Source organism: Pygoscelis adeliae, unplaced genomic scaffold (genome assembly GCF_000699105.1).
Source record: "Pygoscelis adeliae isolate BGI_AS28 unplaced genomic scaffold, ASM69910v1 Scaffold45, whole genome shotgun sequence".
NCBI lineage: Eukaryota > Metazoa > Chordata > Aves > Sphenisciformes > Spheniscidae > Pygoscelis > Pygoscelis adeliae.
The window spans coordinates 11,394,451-11,416,557 of NW_008825114.1; the positions used below are offsets into that span (position 1 = coordinate 11,394,451).

General features: G+C 39.4%; 1 protein-coding gene across 1 annotated transcript in view; it reads left to right on the forward strand.

The window, feature by feature from the left end:
• Positions 1 to 17,241, forward strand: part of TLE4 (transducin-like enhancer of split 4) — a 170,455-nt gene extending 153,214 nt beyond the window's left edge. The window contains exons 8-19 of the mRNA XM_009328188.1: positions 1,509 to 1,628; positions 2,180 to 2,233; positions 2,883 to 3,035; positions 4,264 to 4,396; positions 5,863 to 6,056; positions 6,251 to 6,327; positions 10,036 to 10,285; positions 11,370 to 11,617; positions 12,573 to 12,720; positions 13,308 to 13,458; positions 13,779 to 13,855; positions 15,526 to 17,241. Coding sequence (XP_009326463.1) covers positions 1,509 to 1,628; positions 2,180 to 2,233; positions 2,883 to 3,035; positions 4,264 to 4,396; positions 5,863 to 6,056; positions 6,251 to 6,327; positions 10,036 to 10,285; positions 11,370 to 11,617; positions 12,573 to 12,720; positions 13,308 to 13,458; positions 13,779 to 13,855; positions 15,526 to 15,633 — 1,713 coding nt within the window. The 3' untranslated portion in view covers positions 15,634 to 17,241. The remainder of the gene's footprint in view (positions 1 to 1,508; positions 1,629 to 2,179; positions 2,234 to 2,882; positions 3,036 to 4,263; positions 4,397 to 5,862; positions 6,057 to 6,250; positions 6,328 to 10,035; positions 10,286 to 11,369; positions 11,618 to 12,572; positions 12,721 to 13,307; positions 13,459 to 13,778; positions 13,856 to 15,525) is intronic.
• Positions 17,242 to 22,107: the final 4,866 nt, after the last annotated feature.

Sequence of the window (22,107 nt, forward strand, 5' to 3'; positions counted from 1 at the left end):
TTAATCTGAGCTGCTGTTGACAAGAATTGGAAATTTTAGAGAAGTGGAAAGGAGGACCTGAATGTCCCAGCAGGGAGAAATGTTCTCTCATGTGACTTGGGCAACTACCACAGTTTAACTTCTGTGGTTAAGTGTTCTTAATCCTTACCGGAAGTTTGTGGTGTAATAAGTTAAGGAAAAGAAGAAATTAGGTAATAGCGATGAAACAGAAGTTGCATAATGTAAATGCTAATTTCTTGGTTTGCGTTCCTGGTAGCAGCTATAAAATAAATCTAGGGAGGCATGCACTGAAAACTCCAAAATCAAATTGCTGTGTTGTATAGTTTTATGCAGAGCAACAGCTGTCCATAGTGCGTGGACGAAGAACCCCAAAAACAGTGTTTCTGGATGAATGGGAGGGTCTAAAATTTGGCAGTAAGGACTTCTTTGGTTGTTATTCCTCTCACCTCCTTATATAAGGAGGACAGAGAGAGAGAAACAGTCAGCAGGGTTTCAACTGAGAATTACTTTCATCTTCATTCCTGTCAGCTCCAATTCCACAAAATGCCTGAACACATCCTTACTTACGTACGTTCAACCGTTGGCTTCAGTGTGAGATAAAGTTTAGTGCATGCTTAAATGCTTTCTTGAACTAGGGCCAAAAGTTGCTGCCGCTGCTAAAATCAATCCCAGAGGGAACTTTGCATCTTTTATTACTTCCTTTTTTGTATACCAAGACACAGGCTCCACCAAGCTCTGGAAGTATGGCAGGAGTTGATAAATGTTGCCTGCCTTGTTTAAAGGAGTGGAGCAGAATTGTTGGATGACAGTGCATAACGTACATACTATCCTCCTTTCTCTCCTGTCCCATATGCGTACTCTTTAAGGATCATTACTAAGTGAGGGCTGCAGAACGGCAAGAGACTCCCTGAGCCACTGCGTTGTGTTTCCATCTACTGCAGGCACAGCCTGTAATTGTAAAAGGCGCCAAAATAAAATGAGTTTAGGTGTCTTCCCCTGTTCTTTCCTGCTGCGAGACTGTTCAGAAGCCTGCTTCTTTCTTTGCTAGAAATCTTCATTCAAATGTTTGCTGAAGTGTGACTTAACCTTGAACCACTTTGTTCTTCTTGATTTACACAGGCAAACATACACACACACACCCGCCCCCCTCTTCTGGGAGTATTGATTTAACCCTGCATATTTGTAGAGGAAACAAGCCAAAACCAGGCCAATGCACAGTATTCATAAAATGGTCCAAAGTAGCTCTGCATTCGTTCCATTGACACTGCAGATAGCAGCTATGATCCGTCGGCTGATCGCCTTTATCTGTGTCTCTCACAATGCATTGTGCACTTTTAATACAAGACCCTTGTGGGGTAGCTATCACTGGTTAAAACCCAAAGAGCTGTCTGTGAGAACAAGTCCAAATCATATTATCAGGTTAAGTTGTATTTAGGGATAGTGACAAATGAACCACTGTTTTGAATGAGCATCTGATGATGTTTTCTCCATCTCTTTTCTGACTGCAGAGCTCTTCTGTATCTCCCTCAGCCAGTTTCAGAACAGCAGAAAAGCACAGAAATTCAACAGATTATTCTTCAGATAGTAAAAAACAGAAAACAGAAGAGAAGGAAATAGCAGCTCGTTATGTGAGTAAATTTTCTACATTGTTGAACTTAAGTGTTCCTCTGTAATTTCACCTGATTCCTGATGCATAGCTAATTTTAAAATTGAGGGTCAAATTTTTAACAGGTTCTTACTGTCTGCCTCTAACATCTATGCTATGTCGAAGGTTTTGGTGTGTAGGATTGATAGTGTTTTTAACAGTATAAATACAGAGCACCTGGAAGGCATGTGACAAGAGGACTGAGTATTAGTTAGGCTGGGACTTGGTAGATCTGGGCTCGAGCTTGGCTCCACTTCTCAGTGCAGTGCAACTTTGGATGAGGATTTTCATCCTGTGTCCTTGTTCACCAATGTGAAAACAGGGAAGAATGCTATAGCCGTGGCAACCTGTTAAGAAGGAGCCTTATAGGTGACCTAAATATTGTAATTTTATTACCACATAAAGCTTGGTAAAAGTAATTGCTGTGTTGCATAGTTGTGAGCAGCCTTGCATTTCATTGGTTTATTTTTTCTCAGTACTTAAGAGACGTTGGGATATTAAATGTTTTTAACACATTGTGATTTGTCGTTGCAGGACAGCGATGGTGAAAAGAGTGACGACAACTTGGTCGTTGATGTTTCCAATGAGGTATACACAATGGTGGTTTTTGTACCTTACGGTGGTGGTGGTGGGTGTCTTCAGTGGTTTCTGTGCATATTGGGTATATGAATAAGACTACAGCCTTTGCCTTCATAAAGGAGCTTGAAATGCCTGAGGGAATCCAGTCAGGTCGTCTTTCTTTAGAATGCAAATCAGATCTGTAACACTTATTTTCTACAAAGGACCTTTTTGTTTCTTGTCTCAACCAAAAGTCTGCTTGAGATACTTGAAGCCAGCCCAGCACAGCAGATAGGATGCAGCTTCTAACAGCCTCCGTGTTTTCTTTCACTCTGGCCATGACTTAATTTGTGAACTTTATCAGGTCTGCCAAGTGCCTCAAACCTTTTCAGTCTGTCACCTAACAAATGAGATTTACTTGCCTATTTCAATATCCGTAGATTTTTAACATTATTTTTCATGGTTAATGGCATCAAATTTTAAGACTTACTTTAAAAAAAAAAAAAGTTATCTTTCATTATCCATCTTGATTTTACAATTTTATCAGCTAAATCAATTAAGGACTGAAGGAAGATGTCACTTTTTATGACAGATCTTCATTCCAAAGTGAGAGTTGCTCAAGACAAGCACTAGTGGCTAGTATGAATTTTTTATACTAACCCATGTTACTGATGTTTAGGATCCTTCATCTCCCCGGGGGAGCCCAGCACACTCTCCACGGGAGAATGGCTTGGACAAGACTCGACTGCTGAAGAAAGATGCACCAATTAGTCCAGCGTCTATTGCATCGTCCAGCAGCACTCCTTCCTCCAAATCCAAAGAACTTAGCCTTGTAAGTGCTTCAGAACGCTCCTGACCCATGATCATATGCTGAAACACGTGCTTACCGGATTTCTGTCTGGATACAATTTGGATTTCCACAGCTATCAGTAAAGCACTATGAACCATCAATTTAAAATTTGTTTCAGTTATCTCTTCAAGGGAATTTAATAAAATAATGAGAAAGTCCACAGCCTTTTTTTGGGATAGGAAGAGGTTATTTTCACTGGTGGTGTGGGTAGATGATAGAGATGTTTTTCTCCTCCCCCATAAGAAAAACTGTCATTCTGAGAATAAATAAGAGTACACAGGGGTTCCTTGAGCTGTTTTCCTGTACTGTGGTTTATAGCAAATTCAGTTCCCTGCTTGGATGTGATTTGGTTGTTAGCTTTGTTTGAATTACTGGGCCATATACAACAACAATAATTTTTATTTTCTATCTAAAAAGTAATCTGTCATTTACAAGAGCCTTTCTTGACTTGTATTGCAAATCACAATGCAAAAAAAAAAGAGCTGCCTGCAAGTGGGGGGTGTTCTTTCCATTCCCATTTGTGACCACAGTTAATCACCTTCCTGAGCTGCATGGTAGCTCCCCTCTCAGTTCTTCACAGGTCAGAGTACGCAATTATTTAAAAAAATAAAATAAATAAAAAGAAGGCTTAAAGTGAATGTAGTGCTCAGGAAGGGTGATGGAATGACAGGTTCAGGCCTGGGAGTCAGTGATTTGTCTGATGAACAAGCTTGTCACAAGAGCGGCACTGCACAGTTCCTGACTTCATACCCATCACTGTCTCCATCCTGTGCTTCCAGCACCTCATTTGGGCATGAGTTGTTGGTCAGTTGTGAGGTTTTTTTCTGCTGCTCTTGTCCAGCCAGCAGTGGCCTCTCACAGAAACTCGTAATAGTGATGGGAGCAGGTCCACCATGAGCAGATTTCACATATGCTGCCAATGTGTAGTTGTCAGATGGCGATGATTTCCAGTCACGGACCTCATTCTGAATCATACGGATGCCCCCAACAAGGAAAGCTGTGAAGGCTGTAGTTAATTCCCAAAGCCATTCCATCTTTTTCAGTGTCTCTGCAGCTTCTCTTCATTGCTAGGGACTGTTGAAACCCAAACGTAAAAGCTAAATATCGCTAATCACGCACACTCTGATTGTCATTGGCTCTCTTTCCAACCACTAGCTAAAAAAGTAAAATAACTAACAAACTGTCTTCCTTTCTCCTTTTTGGTGATTAGAATGAGAAATCTACCACTCCTGTGTCTAAATCAAATACCCCAACTCCACGGACTGATGCCCCAACTCCAGGCAGCAACTCCACTCCCGGACTGAGACCAGTGCCTGGCAAACCCCCAGGAGTGGACCCGCTAGGTTAGTGTCTGTATATTTCGATGGTATGAAACGGTGGCCATTTGTCCCTAACCAGGCTCCATTTAAATCTACAGTGACGAGGCAGTATATTACAGCTGCTTAAACTGGATGCTGAGCTAGTTCTTCAGCACTTTAATACAGCATGTATATAATTTTTTTTTTTTTTTTTTTTTTTTTTTTTTTTTTTTCCAAAATCCAAATTTCTTCAGAATATTCTCTCGATACACTTTTTGGTTCTTTTTTATACCGTTGATTTACTGAATGTGTTTACATTGGTATAGAGAAGATTTAAAGGATCATTTTCGTTTATGTTTTAAAACACATTATCCAACTGTTTCTCCCCAAATCGTGTTTCTCTCTTGACTGTGCTTAACTCACAGTTTGCATCTGTGGCAATAAATATCAAATGAAAGAAAAAAAAGAAGTGCAGGAAACTCCATTGTAGTAATTTGATTACTCTGGAAATAAAGCGGTGGATTACTAAAATCTAATTTGGAAGTGATGAAGTGCATGTGATTGCCAAGTAATTATTCCTGCACAGTCCTTGTCCATGGGGAGAACAGAATTATTGGACACCACGCATTGTTAATGATGCCATAGTTTGACATTTGCATGAACACGCAGAAACACCGGTCTTTCGAGTACATTTTGTGACAACAATTTGTATCTGTCCAAAAGTCTGTAGTAATATGTGCACCAAAATCAGTCTGCATTAGCAGCTTTTGTTGCTGTTTTATTTTTGCAGAATAAAACCAAAACATGGCCTTATGATCAGAATTTGACTTTATATGTTAACTCACTTGCAGAAGATAAAGAAGTATGGGGGGAGCTGTAGAAAGAAAAATGATGCAGGTGTGGAGCATGGTACATTTTCAACTAAATATAATTTTGCTTGTAATATTATTTGAATTTTTTGCTAGGCAATGGCAAATGTAAAAATTGCTACCATGGGGCCATGATTATTAAATATGATTATATTGCTATGCTGAGAATATTTTAATTCTATTTCAGGCTTATATTTCGGATGCGATTTTTACTAATCTAAAAGAATGAATTTTCCTTCAGCAAGAGTTGCAAAATCTCATTGTTAACTACCAGAAGAAAGGCCAAAGTAAAGGGAGCAGATCAAAGCACAGATGCACTAATCCTATACCTAGGGTCTTAATTCTCTAAAGCATGTAACAGTATTAGAATTTCAATTTTTATTTTAATAAAAAAAAGGGTAATCTGTTTTATGCTCAGTTTATGTTTGCAGGCTTTGTTCATAAATAATGCAGAAAACCTGCTGAGTATTCAAAGAACTTCCAACAAGCTACTGCCACTAGCTGAAAAGGAGTTCATCATTAGGGTGAAGTAGAAGCTCTTTTTAAAGTTTTTTTTTTTTTTTTGTCTGTTTGCCAAACTCACATTTCATCTGGTGGGTCTGGGCTGGCTGTGTGACTTCTCTCTTTTTTTCCCCTCAATAGCTTCAGGTTTAAGGACACCTATGGCGGTGCCGTGTCCTTATCCTACTCCGTTTGGGATCGTGCCACATGCTGGTATGAACGGGGAGCTGACCAGCCCTGGAGCTGCCTATGCTGGTCTACACAATATTTCCCCTCAAATGAGTGCAGCAGCTGCAGCAGCAGCAGCAGCGGCAGCTTACGGGAGATCTCCAGTGGTAAGTGTTTGCCGCTAGTGCATTTGGTGTTGGAGAGCAGTTTGTATTAAATGTAAGACCTCCAGGTCTTACAAATCTAATTCAGTCTCTTTGTAATTTAGGGAGTATGCTATGGAGAACATGAATTAAACAGTCTTCCTTTGCTTAACTCCATCTTTAATACACCTTTTTGTTTTGCTTGTGGAAAACTATAGGTTGGTTTTGATCCACATCATCACATGCGAGTCCCAGGCATCCCTCCCAATCTCACAGGCATCCCAGGAGGAAAACCGTGAGTATCAAACATTCAACTTTAAAAGTCAATCATCTTTTGAAGTTGTGTTCCCTTGCTGGTTGGAATTTCCCTTAGCTACTGAAAACTATTGTGTGAATAGGAATAAATACAACTATTTGGCAAGGGCAGGAGAAGCACTGTTTAATCTTAAAGTTGCATTTGTAAATTTGTTTTGAACAATAATAGCAGCTGACAAGGACTGGGTGGTACAGAGTAAAAGAGACAGAAATAAATGGAAAAAGGAGCTGAACTTTGAGGTGTTACATGTTGAATCTGACTGGTTGGTCATGTCAAAATGCAAACTGGAATGGGATCTCGGCTTTCCATCTCTACTGTACTCTGCTTCTCAGTTTAAAAAAATGATTTCTTGTTCACAAAAGCCTTGCAATTACTTGCAAACTTATCAGCTGCTATAAACAGCATTGTGCAGAAAAAGGAACATTGAAATGTTTCGTTTGATTGAGAATACTGGAAAGAACTATCGTTTCATGATGTTCAAATTCATCCTTGATGGAAGTGACCGTAAAAGGTGACCTGCTCTACCAGGCTTTGCGTGTTGTGAGCCTCGGAAAAAGAATTACACAGATATGAAGAACTCTCTGCTCACATTCCTCTTGAGTTAGAGAGGGGAAAAAATAAAACAGTGATGCAAACCATATTGATCCATATTTTATGTAAGGGTCCTCAAGTTCCACTTCGTGCGTGACACTTTTGGGAAACCGTGACCAGCTAGTACTGAAGAGTCTGAAGGGCAGGGGATGTTTGTGCCATTTCTTCTCTCACTCTCGTATGTACGAACATGTTTGTGGAGGAGTAGTTGGGGGGTAGTCACACACTTGCATACATGTGAGTAAATGCATACACTGACCTGCCAGTGAGCTTGCGGACGTGCAATATTAGTAACATATCATGGTGACAAGCCATCAGTCCTAGTGCCTGTAACTCCTCTTGTACATAATATGTCACACAAATCATAAATCATGTCCAGCTCTCTCAGATCTTACACACCAGTTACCACCTCAAGTTGACTTTCTGCTAGTTGCACTGCCCTAGTATGTGGCTGCATAAGGCAAGTTTGGAAATTGGTGTGCAGCAGCTTCCGGACCAGCTGCTTGTGTTAAAAATTCTGCGGGGCACAGATCTTCATCCTACACATGCAGTGGGCACTTAGAAATGTCTTGACGTAATGTTCAAATGTTGGCTGGGTTCAAGTTCATCCTTGGTGGAGTTGGTCGCCTGGAAGGAAGAGTGACTGGCGCTACCGGGCTTTGCTTGCTGTGGTCTGAGAAACGGCAGTACCAGGGGTGCAGAGACATCCCTGCTCACACCTCACTCATGTTAGAGATGGGGGGAATAAAATGTGAGGCAAACTGAAATCAAACCAGTTTGAGTCTGGCGCATCTCCAAGGTTTTTGAACGTTGTTGATGTATTGGTGACTGTTTTAAACATTTAAATGTAACTGTCATTTGTCTGCTGTAGACCTGAAACCTTTGAAATCTGTGGTTGTTTTAGCATAATTGCATTGATTTTTCTTCATCTTAAGTGCGGTACTTTTCACAGCTATCATTCAGGATTGTTGCTTTCTCATTTACTCTTCCCTTAGAGCAAAAGTTGTGTAAATCCTCTGCACTGTTGAGTGTCTGTTGAAATGGAGCAGGCAGCATGCGGCACATCAGGGATCTGGCCCCTCATAACTCTCTTTTCATTTTGCAGAGATACCAAAACGCTGAGGATTCTACAATATATAAATAGAAAAGGTAGCTAGTGTGAAAAGAAGAAAAAAGTGCTCGCTAGGTATTTATAATGTCAGGTATTTGTAAGATATTTAGAGTACTTCAGATAAGCAACATGCAGTGGTAGTTCCCAGAGTGAAAAAAAAACCCAAATACTCAACCACCACAAAACCAAACCAAGCAACAGAGCAACAGTTTAATCACATGTGCTGGCATGGAGTAATGAATAGAGTGAGAATAATGTAGTCACAGATCACTCCAGATCTAAGCTTTATTTCTGTAATTTTTAAATATGTTCCCTGTGTACTTTATAAGCATGCTAAAAATCACTTTGGCTGATAAAAGTATCATACACTCAGTGCTCAACATGGCTCTGCAGAGAGTGACTGCATACAGAAATCAGAAAAGATGATAATGAAGTTCCACTTGTTTTGTTAGATGTTTCAGGTGACCATCAGCTGCTTTTTTCAGTACCTTACTGCAGCAAACAGGAATTAGGGAGATAACGAGGATGATATTTCAGATTTCTGCGGTGATAATTGAACCCTAATTCTATTCATATAGGCAGTTTGCTGCTTCTGACAACCACAGAAATCTGTCCTACCCTTTCCTGCATGTGTTTAATGTCAAAAAATGGTGAATGATGATATGATCTGTCACTCAGACCTGCCAGAACAAGAAACAGAGCACTGAATGAGAAGAGTGTGTAAAGCTCTGGGAATAGGGCAGAACAGTGAAAATGCAGTTGCATTTTGTCCCACTGAAAATTATTGTTCTGCTGTTAATGCACTATGAATTTAAAATAACAACTTCAATAGTTGAATTCCAAAGACTGCCTTCTTCAGTGACTTTGAAGCAACAATTAAGGAAGTGATCTTCCTAAGTATTCTCATAAAATGATTTTTATTTTGAGCTCTTTTCATCCCACCATTGTGAGAATGGATTTTTCATCAGTACTATGACAATTTTTTAGGTCTAAGGAAATTAAAGCCTTCCGTTAAGCATAGCTTGGTATGTGTAGGTGAACCCTCTTATAAAGTTTGTGCTCTTGTAATAGATGTGATGTGTCAGGTAGCATCTCAGAATAAGACAATTTCACAACCTAACTCTTCTCCCTGGAAAATATTTTGAGATGAAGTTGTTGATAGGTTATTCACAGGTGGCATAACTGGCGGTCACACTACACGTTCTTTCTCAGTGAGAGCCCTGATTCTGGCAAGAGAAATTGGGATTTGTAGTTGTTGTGTCAGGTCCACACCAAAAAAAAAAAAAAAAGGAAAAAAAAGAAAAAGATATTGTAAGGGGGTGGAAGGCAACCATGACAGCAAGCTCAAAAGAAGGAAAAATATTCCAGTGCATTTTTGCTGGTCTGTCATGTCAGATGTCAGCAACTGTGCCTTGAGGACTTAACTCCTTGACAGTGGAGGTTTCACTGCACCCTTAGGTACAGTGCTGGGCAGTTTTGCTTGAGTGGCATGGGACCCGTGGTGCGTTCAGGACAGCTGAAGTTTGCACATTAGAGTCAGTAAGGGAGCAATCAAATGTCCCCTGGCACTCAGCTACCCGCCATGCTCTGCAGCAGCCAGCCAACTATTTCTGTCCTCCAGGGGAGCCCTGACCTGACCTTCCTTCCCTTCTCTGCATGCGGTGGTCTCCCTGTGCCCCAAGTTTAAGAGTAGCATCGTGTATCCTCACTCATACCAGAAATCATCATTGCAGGAGTTGTAAAAGGTCATTTGATTGGTAGATGGTGCTTGACTTTCCATGTAAAAAGAAGAGTACCGAAGTTTATGCTTTGAGGGCCGTGCTCTAGATAGATAAATAATTTCTTCTTCACTTATTAAAAAGATTGCAAAAGGAGCTGAGTGCACAATGAATGCCCACGGTGGAATCACAACTTTAATTCTGTTTTCTTAAATAGGCTTGAAGAAAAACTTCTTAAATCGCCCCCAATCTTTTTTTTCCCCTCAGAGCATATTCATTTCATGTAAGCGCAGACGGTCAGATGCAGCCGGTTCCTTTCCCTCCTGATGCCCTCATCGGTCCAGGAATCCCTCGCCATGCCCGTCAGATCAACACTCTGAACCACGGGGAAGTTGTGTGTGCGGTTACCATCAGCAACCCCACGAGACATGTGTACACGGGTGGGAAGGGGTGCGTCAAAGTCTGGGACATCAGCCACCCTGGCAACAAGAGCCCTGTCTCTCAGCTGGACTGCCTGGTAGGTGAACAGTGGCATATGACAGTGGAAGAAGATAGCAGGTTGTGTTAAGATTGAAATGATACCATTAAGGTACAAAAAACAGTGGCTATTTGAGTGCTGTCACTGGTATCAAAGCTTGATATTTCATTTGTAATTTTGTTGTATCTTTTAGAACTGAGTTTGAAGTATGTTCCCTGTCGTACTTGTGGGTTTTTCCCCCCAGTGAATCAAAACATCTTTAATATCCTAAAATTGTATTGGTAGGGGGAAAGATCAAAGACAGCACAGCAAATATTGTTTATAAACTTTGACATTTGTTGGCAATCTTAAAGCTTGATATCCTATCATACTAAAAATTGCTGTCTTGCAGCTGTATTCTCTGAGAATATTTGAAGATTGTGTCATGTATTTTATGTTTGTGTGTATGTGTGAATGCATTGCCCTGTCTTAATGTGACAATTAAAAATATCCCTGAGTGTTATTCACAAATTATTTGAATGTGCTAACAAGATGAACCATTGTTAGCAGCTTTTCTCATGTCATTTACCTGTTCTTGGTAAGATGTTGCTTCTTGTTACAGAGGCAGTAAAATGAGAACTGTGCAGCACATGTAGACATATAATGAATTGCTACAGAAGTTGCTACACAAATGAAGAAAACTGCCCAAATATTTTCCTCTGACATCTCCTAGATGGTGGCAGCAAGTCTCACTGGAACAGAGCTGGGGGGAGTGTGCAGGGAATTTGGTACTCCCCCATGCCGAGAGGTTAATGTGCTGAAATAAACAGAGTATGAAAATATAACTTTCTACACAAGCTGTCGAATATAGCTATCTTGAATTGTTTTGGGCTGGGTTCAGGTCTTTGCGTTTTGATGCTAATTAAGATTAAATATCTCTCACTACTGAATTTTGTAGATCAAGTTTAAGTACTTCCCTAATGTCATGTAATTTTCTGGCATTAATACACTTTATCATTGTCATAAGTATAAATGGCTCATTAAAACCAGGAGGGAATACAATACTTTTATGGATTTCTGCTCTCATGTTAATGCTGTTTTCCTTTCCTCATGAGTAATCTCTTGATGGCTTCTGTCTCCACAGAACAGAGATAACTACATCCGTTCCTGCAGATTGCTCCCCGACGGCCGCACCCTGATTGTTGGTGGGGAAGCCAGCACATTATCCATTTGGGACCTGGCAGCTCCAACTCCTCGCATCAAAGCAGAGCTGACATCTTCTGCTCCAGCTTGCTATGCCCTAGCTATCAGCCCCGATTCCAAGGTCTGCTTCTCTTGCTGTAGTGATGGGAACATTGCAGTGTGGGACCTGCATAACCAAACTTTAGTAAGGTAGGTTGACGGAACTGGATCATGAGGTTGTGAAGAATTAATTAGACATGGCCTTACATGGTCTTCTGCATACATATGCTATTTTCTCCATGGTGTTTGCATAGGTGCTTCCAGTATTTCATTGCTAGGCAATAGCCATGGTAATACCTTGACAAAAGTCTATATAATTGTTTATAGGTTTTGAGAGTTTCATAATTCCAGGCCTGTTGAGCAGCTCATAACTATAATTTCCTAAGATCAGCTGGTGTTGACACTGCTGTAGGTTCTTCGAACAGATGTTTTCCTTTGTTTCCGTGTAATACACTGTGCTCACACTCCAGTCTCTTTAATCAGCGCTCCATCAAATATGTCTTGGGTAAAGATGTGTGTAAATTACTGCATTGCAAACTTAGTGTCTTAGGAGCACGGGTTGCTGCTCAACAGCAAGCTAGGAACCAGTCATACAGAGGTTCTCTGTGCGCTGCACTGCGTGTATGTTGTTATATGTAATATATCAGTACTGCATGTAAAGGTAGACTTCTACTCCCTGATGTAGTCCCATTTAGACTGCTCTTTTTTTTCCAGGTTTTCCTGGTGACCTGGAGATTCTTCTTAAACTAAATGAATTTTGACGATCATGCCACTTTTCTTCGGGGGGAGTGGGGTATTTTCAGTCAAAGAGTGGGTATCACACAGTCAGCCGCAAAGATCCTGAGTATCTGTCTCATGAAGTGTGCTTTTTGAAATTAAATTAGTGCTTGGCTGTCTGGCCTGATTGCTTCATCAATTCATTGCAAAACTCACATGGTTGTCCCAGAGTCTATATTAATCTCAGATTGCTATTGGAGTCTACGTTACTGTTGTCTTTAATGGCTGCATGTCAGGGACTGAAAGAAAAAGGAGGTATTTTGTATACATGCTCAGAACCGACTCTTTCCAGTGTGAGAATGTGCATATCGTCTTTCGATATTTTTAGGCAATTCCAGGGCCACACGGATGGAGCAAGCTGTATTGACATTTCTAATGATGGCACCAAACTATGGACGGGAGGCTTGGACAATACAGTCAGGTCCTGGGATCTCAGAGAAGGGAGACAGCTACAGCAACATGACTTCACATCACAGGTTCAATCTCAGAAACTTTGGCATGTTAAGAAAAATCTGTCATGGTTTTCTAAAACACTTTTGGTTTGGTTTGGTTTTTTTTTAAAGCAAAGAAAGCAGGCTCAAAGCGAACTCCAAAGAATTTTTCACTTAGTCTCACACACTTTTTTTTTTTTTTTTTTTTTTGATGTGGTAGGTAAACATCTTTCTGGATTATGACTATTTGACAGATTAGTACTCCTCCCATGAGAGTAGTGGAGAATCCTTTTTATAAAAGAATTGCCAGACTAAAGTGTTCCTATGTGCAATCTGTTCCCGTTTCTGTAGATTCTTTTTCAAAAATATTTTACGAAAATATTTCTAAATGCTGTCAGATAAGCTAGGACATGAACTTTCATAGCTTGATTCAGTGCATTACTATTACAGTTTTAACTTGTTTGCATGAACTAATTTATCTTGATTACTATAGCAATTGGATTATCATGTTTTTAAATCTGTAGTAGACCAAAATGTGTTTTTGCATAGCATTACCAGTGTAGCAAGAGTCGGTTCTGAATATCTCAAGCTCATTCCTTTACTGATTGAAGCATGTGCTGTGCTAATTCCAGATCTTCTCACTGGGTTATTGTCCAACTGGTGAGTGGTTGGCAGTAGGAATGGAGAACAGTAATGTCGAGGTGCTGCATGTAACTAAGCCGGACAAGTATCAGCTGCATCTTCATGAGAGCTGTGTGTTGTCACTCAAATTTGCTCATTGTGGTAAGCAAATCTTTCTATGCCAGTGTTTTCCCTCCTGAGAAATTCGTTCAAGACTACCTTTAAATGAAAGTAGGGGTATAGTTAAAAATCAGATGTTGAATTTAAGTATTAAAATTATTTAAAAAATTCTATGTGACTTTTTTGTGTGAATTGCATATGTTATGATCAAACATCGTAGTGCAACCAGATGAAAATGTGACTGTTCTTTTGCTATGTTTTCCATTAATGTGTGAGTGCATTGTTTTTATGATTAATCTGTTTCTTGGGGTGCATTCCTTGAAAACAAAATGCAACAATAACATTTAAACTATCTGTTGCAGGCAAATGGTTTGTAAGCACTGGAAAAGATAATCTTCTTAATGCCTGGAGAACACCTTATGGAGCCAGTATATTCCAGGTAATAATCTCCTAAAAGCTTTTTTCCACGTACATTACAGTGCAGTAGAGCTGCACATCTCAGGATCTGTCATTAGCTTAAGGAGTTTTACATGGAAATTCTTGGCTAATTACTATGTTCCTTTAAGACTTTGTCTGTAATTAAAGAGATATGCTTTTGTCGTTTCTAACATTTGAGTAATTTAGCTCTTACAATAAAGTAGCCCTTTAATCCAAAATTGTTTTTAATACCCTTCTTTCTCATCTTCTTGTGTGTATTGCTGTAATACGGTACCCAAGTCATGTCGTTAGGTGAGCATTCACTGAAGGTCCAAAATGTAGCTAAACCAGCGAAAGTCATATGCAACACGTGTATTTTTCTTGGATGAGATGCATAAAGTCGGTGGATTGGACAGGCAGATTCCTGAGCTGAAGACTGTATCCTTATGGAGGAGCCCCATGGAGTATAACTTGAAGTTGTAACCTTTCTATAGTCTTGAATCCCTCTGTGCCCAATTTTAGTGGCACTTCAGTGCCATTAAAGAAAAGTGGGATTTTTGGCATGTCCTCCTCTTCCTTCACCTACAGGTACCTCTAAGCTGGGAATTTTTTGAGTTAAGTTAAGTGGAGTTCCGGTTTAAATGGTCAGGTCTCACCTGTACTGATACCTGCCATGTCTCCGCCTCTGGGGACGCATTTTGCCTTGACATGAGAAAGCTGAGGTCTCAGTTTTCTTAGTGGAGGCTACTCAGCTCTGGAACCACCTCCCACAGAAAGCCCAAATCGTCCTAACAAGAACACATTTCCCTTTAAAGTGATGTTAAAACCCCAGTGCGGCTTTCTTAATGAGGCGAAGAGAAAGAAGCTTCCTGTGCAGTGCAGCGGAGGTTTCTTGGCAAAAACTTAGCATGACTGGGAATTGTTTAGCTCTTGCAGTGACAGGCAGAAAAGAATGTAGATGTATGTTATGTAAAGAAAACATGCACTAAAAGAGCAAGTAAAATGTGACAATACATAACATCATCTCAGAAAAGACAGAAAAACTGGGAGAGACAGAGCTACTGCATCCTGGTGCATCCTGTCTCCCATTCACCTGCTGTACCCTGTTGCGCATCCTATTCCACCACAGTATCTTTTCATATTTGCATCCTCCCTGATAATGTAAATGCCTTTGTGCAAGGCTTTTGTCTTCTCTGTTGGGGAAATAGTGAGAGGAGATACAGTTACTTCTGTGGAGTCTCTTTGTTTCATACCTGTGGGTGGCTAGGCCTTTGTAGTGCTTCTCCATACGGATTTCTGGTTTGCAACAAAAAAGGGAGGGAAGAAGAAGAAGAAGATGGCTTTTCATTCATTTTTATGCAAAAGCTAACGTATAAAATATTAATAAATGCTTATTGCTTGTAAAGCATATAGAAAGGACTGCTTCTTTTTGTTTGATTGATAGATTATCTCTAGGTCCATAACATTCACTTCCCTTTCTGCTCCTGTTTTTTGTGCCATAGAGCTTTAGGTGGAATAAGTTTGGAGAAACATTCTTGTAACAAAAGCTGCCACAACAGTACTGATACTTAAATGAGCTTTCGGTGTATTCCCTCTCTATAAACTCTTCCATTAATCTTCAAGCCCTTCTGGACTGAAGGATTGGAAAGACGTAATTTTCTGTTTTCTTCTTTTTTTTTTTTTTTCTTGTAGTCCAAAGAATCCTCATCTGTGCTTAGCTGTGATATCTCTGTGGATGACAAATACATTGTCACTGGCTCTGGGGACAAGAAAGCTACAGTCTACGAAGTTATTTATTAGAGACAAATCTGAATGCAGACAGAACTCCTTCTCCTAGCACTTTGCTGTATATTCCTTTTTTTTCTTTCTAAACTGAGAACTTAAATGCTCATCACAGTTGTGGAATTTATTTTTACCTTCTTAACTTGCTATTGATTTGTGAATGCTCATTAAGAACTTGTGATACCAAATTGTCAGATATCTACTTGGAAGAAGATGGAATAAGCATACTTAACAGTGAACTTGGCTCTTTAATTATGTATTATAGCTGTAATGTATTTATTTTGTTTAAAGAAGGCTTTCTAACAATGAACTGACTAAATAAAGCTGTCTGGCCCGGCTTTAGTTTGAAAGGTGCATTGTATACTTTGTGTTTTTGCAGGTGGATAAATTGGGGATCTTGGAGAAGGATGTTCAGGAGATAAAGTTACACTAAATAGACTTGTAGTTTCTATTTAAAAAAAAAAAACTTTGTTATATTTTTTAGTCCTGTTCTTGGATGAGACCTCTAAGTGTTATTACAGTATAATTATTCGGTGGGAAGATGCTGTATCTTAACTATTTTAGACAGTCTTGGAAACTTAGGAAATTGCAAACTGTAGCCAGTAATCTACATGCCTGTGATGAATGGCAAATTCAGTTCACATCTAAATTAAATTCACTTTAAGTAAGAATGTGCTAATTTATATATTTGCAATGTTAATATAGCATCTTGTGTACAGATTTGTTCTCAATGCTTTTCTGTTGATAAACATAAAGCATTTTGGTGTCAAGCTAGGTTTTTTAATATAAACACCTCTCTTTGTTATATTGTAGAGAGTACAATAAGTTGCCTCAAAGAATCACCTTTGTTACTTCTGGAAACTTTTGCAATGTTTCCTTGAAAATGGGGATATGTGTCTTTGGGCAATTTTTCAATTACAAGAGATTATGAAAAATATTTGATATGTTCTTTGGAAACTGCACTGAAATAAGAATGGATGCCTACCAATATACAAACTACAAAAGCAATGACCTCTGAGGTAGGATTTACAAGAGTACTCATTCCAACATACAAAAAGGAATGGATTCTCACTGGGATAAGGACTTGCTTTGTTCGCCAGCAGTTCAATCCAAGTCTTGATTGGATGTCCCTAAAACGGACGCAGACTGAGCCATTGTGCCAGAGACAACGTGTTATCTTTTTATGTTGTTGTTGTTGCTGTTAAACGATGATCTGTGACTTTTTTTTTGAATGCTTTAAAAAAAAATCTTTAAGTCTGTGGATCTGCTGATGTACAGTGCCTTTGCTGCTATGGATCAAAATCAAAAGACCCGTGTAGATAAATCTTATTGTATAAGTAGAAAATTACTTAATTTCATACTAGAAATGGATTGATGCTGCAAGTTAAAATGGACTGTTCATTGAAGTTCCAAATGTGGTAGCAAAAAATGGTGTCTTAAGTGCTTAGTGTTTGATGTCATTAACAGTTTCGTAATATTCTACATTGTAGAAAGATTTTGATACTAAACTGTGTCATTGTACATAGTTCTAATGCATTGTATTGACCACCAGTACTTCTATAATGGTAGATTATTGTTTGTGCATTCAGACTTTTAAGCATTAAACATACGTAACTTCTAAGGTGCGTTTTTCTATTTTTTTTCCCCTCCCTCATTCTTTTTGCGTGTGACAATCTCAGTTATGTGTGCAGAATGCTGTCTGTAAGTACAGCAGGCGTTCAGTCACAGAGCGTGCCACTACAGATACTTTGCGGTTTTGTCACTGAGAGACAATGTAGAGTTTCACAAAATTTCTCCGAGCTAGCAAAATCAATGAATTTATAGTTTCCCAAGTTACCTGACTGCAGTGAGTCTGAACTCTTGGAGGCATCAGCCCCAAGACTTTGCCCGTGTCACCTAGGAGTTTGCCACCTCCTGTTTGTGTAGTTTCCTGTCTGATACAAAGCTTTACGTTATCCCATGCCTTGGAGAGAGTGAAATTGGGGACGATTCCTGCTCCTGCACCTGCTGAAGTATGCGGAGCTCAGCAGGACATGGGGAGTGGTGTTACACTGCAGCGTCACACCTGGGTTTCCCTGTCCATAGCTAAAAACTGTTCATGCCTGTGGAAAGGCTTCTCTTGACTACAGTTGGTTTTAGATCAAGAAGTTAACCCAGCTTCCATTGAGTTAAGACACAGGCTAAAGTGAACTAGGGGAAATTAATTTATACACTGTTGGGGGGGTGGGAGGAGTTGTGCTATTCCTAACAGAAGGAATGGAAATGGAAAAAATCCAAGAGAAAATTGGAATTAAATCTTTCTACCGTAACCTGTTTCTGAAAAGCGACATTGTGTGTGTTGGAAATTCCCAGGCATGTAAGCCTGTCCTGCTGTGACGTGCCAGCCCGTGGTGACTGCGGGTACGTGAACCCAGGCTGAGAATTTTTTTGGTTTTTTTGAAATGCTGAAACAAGGCTTAAGCCGATGAGGTCATTTACCTGTACTGTGAGTGACTGGGTAATACTTGTTGATGGAGGAGAGTGTAGAGGCACGTTTCTCTCAGAGCTACCAGTTTCCGTAGAGTTAACGGTGAAGAGTTTTCCAGATGTCCCCCAGAATAATGTAAGTTTTCATTTGCATTGAGGTTCTGTGCTACTTGGTACAGTAATGCTTTGTAAAGGTAAATATGGTACAGATGTTTTTTGTTAATTGTTACTCTTGTTGAAAAGATATAATTTATCTGTTATTATATTGGAGACACCTTTTATTTTCAAAGGTATTAAAAAATCTGAAAGGCTGGGGTGTACTCCATTTGCTAACAAAAGAGAAAACACCTACTTAATGTTTGCAGAGGATGTTATATTTTTCCATAGTAGTTCAGACATAGGAGATTACTTAAAACCCCTAAGATAAAGCTTTCCTTTAAAAAAAATAAAACATTGCATACTCCTTAATTTGTACCAGAGCTAGTTTTGACAGCAAAGTAGTATACTTTTAAAGCAACCTGACATATATCTGCTGAATAATGTTTGTATTGATGGCTTGTAAACAGTCTAAGAATTAAATACTTTAATCCAGGATTACTGCATTTAAATGTGTAATCATCCTAATTTTTTCCCCTTCAGGGTTCAGTGCAAGTGAGAGATGGTACAGAACTACTTGCTGTTTTTCAGTTCAGCATACATAGGGTCACCTTCCTTTTTCATTCTTTAGTTTTTCTTGCCACTGCAGAGCACAATTTTGTGCAAAATGTTTTGTTACAGATTTTTTTTGTCACAAATGTGTGGCCAGCATACTCTATATTCAAGGTACAACCATTGCTTTCTCTGTATTTTTCTTCCCCTCTCAAATGTTGTTTAGTGCAATGATACATTAGGAAAGCCATTTCTTTCTAATCTTTCTATCCTTTCTGACTGGCCAGTATAGACATGTTTAAGGAGAGCATTTCCATCAAAATAGTATTTTCTAAAAATATGCAATTTTAAATTATATTTCTCCTGCTTGTTTTTAGCTGAAAGTGATTTTTCTCTCCTATTTCTTTTTAAGCTACTCAGTTACGTACAAAAGAAAAAAATATATATTTTACCGGCTGTGATTTTCCTGTATGAGGGATTTTTAAGTCTGTACTGGAATAGTTCAAATTGGATTTTGTGTTTGTTTTCATTCTGGCACCCAAAACACACAGGAAATTCTTCTTCCTGAAGCGTTGATAGCTGCATGAGAGAAACGGGAAGGTAGCTATACAGGTCTACGTATGTCTGGAGTGTCTTCTACAGAAACACAGGTCAGATCCTTTGCACAAATGAGCTCGTCTGTGCTGAAGACAGCAGTGGTCCCATGGCTTACACAGCTGAAAATCTAGCTCGCTGCTAAAGGCATAGAGGACCCAATCAACCTGTTTGGATTGGGGTTTTTTGTTTTGTTTTGGTTTGTTTTTAACAGTTTGGTCCTTTGAGCCTCTTACGTTTATTTGTGGTCATCCCTACTGAAATCCTGATGTGACTAGCTTCTACTTGAGGATTTATGCTCTGAAAGAATGAAAAGCAAAAAAAAAAAAATTGTTAAATAAAATATGCTCAAGTTTTTGTGTGTGCAGGAGTCAGGAAATTCAAAGCAGTAGCTTGGGCTGCAATTGTTTCTTATTTGCATTGAATATACTATGTCTTTGTGGCACCAAATTAGCACGGAATACAGCAATACAAAATACGCTTTAGAACATCAAGTATGGCTACTGAGAAAAATGTTGCTCTGAATTTTTCAGAGCAAATGCACTCCGAAGAGCTCAGCCAAAGAACTGCTCTTTTGTGGGGTATGTGGGAGGAGTAGTTGCATTCAGTACTGAAGACCTTTTCTGATACTAACATTTTGTAGTGACCACAGTGGTATTGAAGAGGGTTGGTCAGTATGGGCTTGATGTGCAGCCAGCCAGTTCTGCCATATATGAGAATCCCCTTCCCAGGCATAGCAGGAGATGAATCCCGGAGTAGCGTGCTGTAGAAGATCATCTCTGACAAGCTCTTAAATAATGCACCTGCCGCATCTGCTTTTGAACCAAGAATTACTGAACATAACCCTTGAGATTTCACGTTTCTTCCGGTATTTGGAGTACAGTGTTTCCACCTCACAGCAAGAAATTTTTATGTCAAAACCAATAAATGTTCTTATTCTTACCAAATGATTTTCTGTCCCAGTTACAAGGAAACAGTATTATAGTGTCTTTTTTTATTATTAAAAATGGTGTAGTCTGACATTTATAACACGTCCATAAACCTGCTGTCAAGTGCAAAGAGGCTTTTCTGGGGGGTCACTTTGACTCACATGGTTACTTCTAAAATGTTGTTGCAGAAATACATTTTTTCTTGTTTTTTTTTTGGGGGGGGGGTTAACCTATGATACTGTATGCATAGTACATACATTAAGGGGGTGACTGTCTAGTAGTTACTTCTGCATCTGTGGTTTGGACTTAGCTGATTACCCCAGAATACTAAAATGCACCTGAAGGGTAAAATCAGTAAGTACAAATATTTAAGGATTTTTAAAAAAATTCTGCTGTTCTACAGTAATTATATTGACCCAAACTGTCTTTTAATGTCATATCAAGGTAAGCATCTGTATTACACCTCCTTTTCATATTCAAATAAAAGAAGGGGTGGAGGAATTTAAAGCTAATCTTTACCTTTCAATCAAATCTGTTCTTTAAAAAATACCCCAACGCTAGTGCTTGTCTTGGTTTTATTGTCATTATTCTTGAAGAATTTTATAACAAATGTGCTGTGGCACAATCCACATTAATGCTATAAATGGGAATAGGTGATATGGCTGCTATTAAAAGCCAGGTTTTAGACAGTGCTATTGACATAAAAAACAGCGTGACTTGGTGGTCGAAGGTGTTACCTCCTTTCTTGAGCAAAAGCAATATGGATTTTTGGCAGTATATTTGAATGCATTTGGATGTCTGTCCAGTATGGCCTAGGGAAACTTTGAGGGGTTTCAACAATTCTGTCTTGATTTTTTTACTGTAATTTAGGATGCGTTTGATGCAAGAAATGGTGCATAGGGATGAGTGGGGTCCCAGGGCCATGGGCAGGAGGTGCCATGCGGAACGGGCTGCTCCGCTTCTGATTCCAGGCTCTGCTCTGTGCTGCCTGGCGTGTAGTGAAATGATTTGCATGAGCCCTGTGTAAAGTGTTTTTACATTCTTCTGCATGAAAAGGCATTATCTAAAGGCTAGATAACCATTATTTAGAAAAATTTGTCACAGCTGTATTGAAATATAGGGAGACATTTTCTGTTGGGGAAAGAACAAGGAGGACCTCTGGGGAATCAAACATTTCAACCCCTTATCAAGCACTGTAAATGTGCAAATGAGGCGGTTGCACCGCTGTGTTATAAACTGTCAGTCTGCTGGAGTGGGGAGAAAAAAATCCTAAAATACATCGTATAAAGGTAATAGACTTCCTTGTGTTTCAGCATGGCTTTAAGGTATTAGGTATGAAGTCCAATTTACATTCATTTCAGAATAAACAAACGTGAATCCTCTTGTGATATTAATGATGGCATGGTTAGCCATCTTACAAAAAACAGTGACGGTGAAAAAATGAGGATAGTTAGCAGGCTTCCTCCTCTCCAACACATGAAGCAATATTATACAAAAAATCTGCTAATTTTACAGTATAATCTCCTCAGTGTGGACAGTGATGTTAATATTTCAGTGAAAATCTTTTTTCCAAAACACCGTTAATGTCATCCTCCCATTTCCCTATGCACACGTCTTTGCCTGATTAAAAACATTCCCACCTCCATTGCAAATTTACTTATTTCATTCAGGCTTTTAAGAAACAATCAGAATAGCTTCTCTATGTTATATAAATCCTAGGGGTTTTTGGGGTTGTGTGTGACTCCGCTGCTATTTTCTCACTCCTTCCTCCCCCGCTGAGAACCTTCCTGAAGTTGGTGTTCAGCGTTCAAAAGATGCTGTTACTCGTGGCCTGGTCTTGATCTTGGGGGTTGCT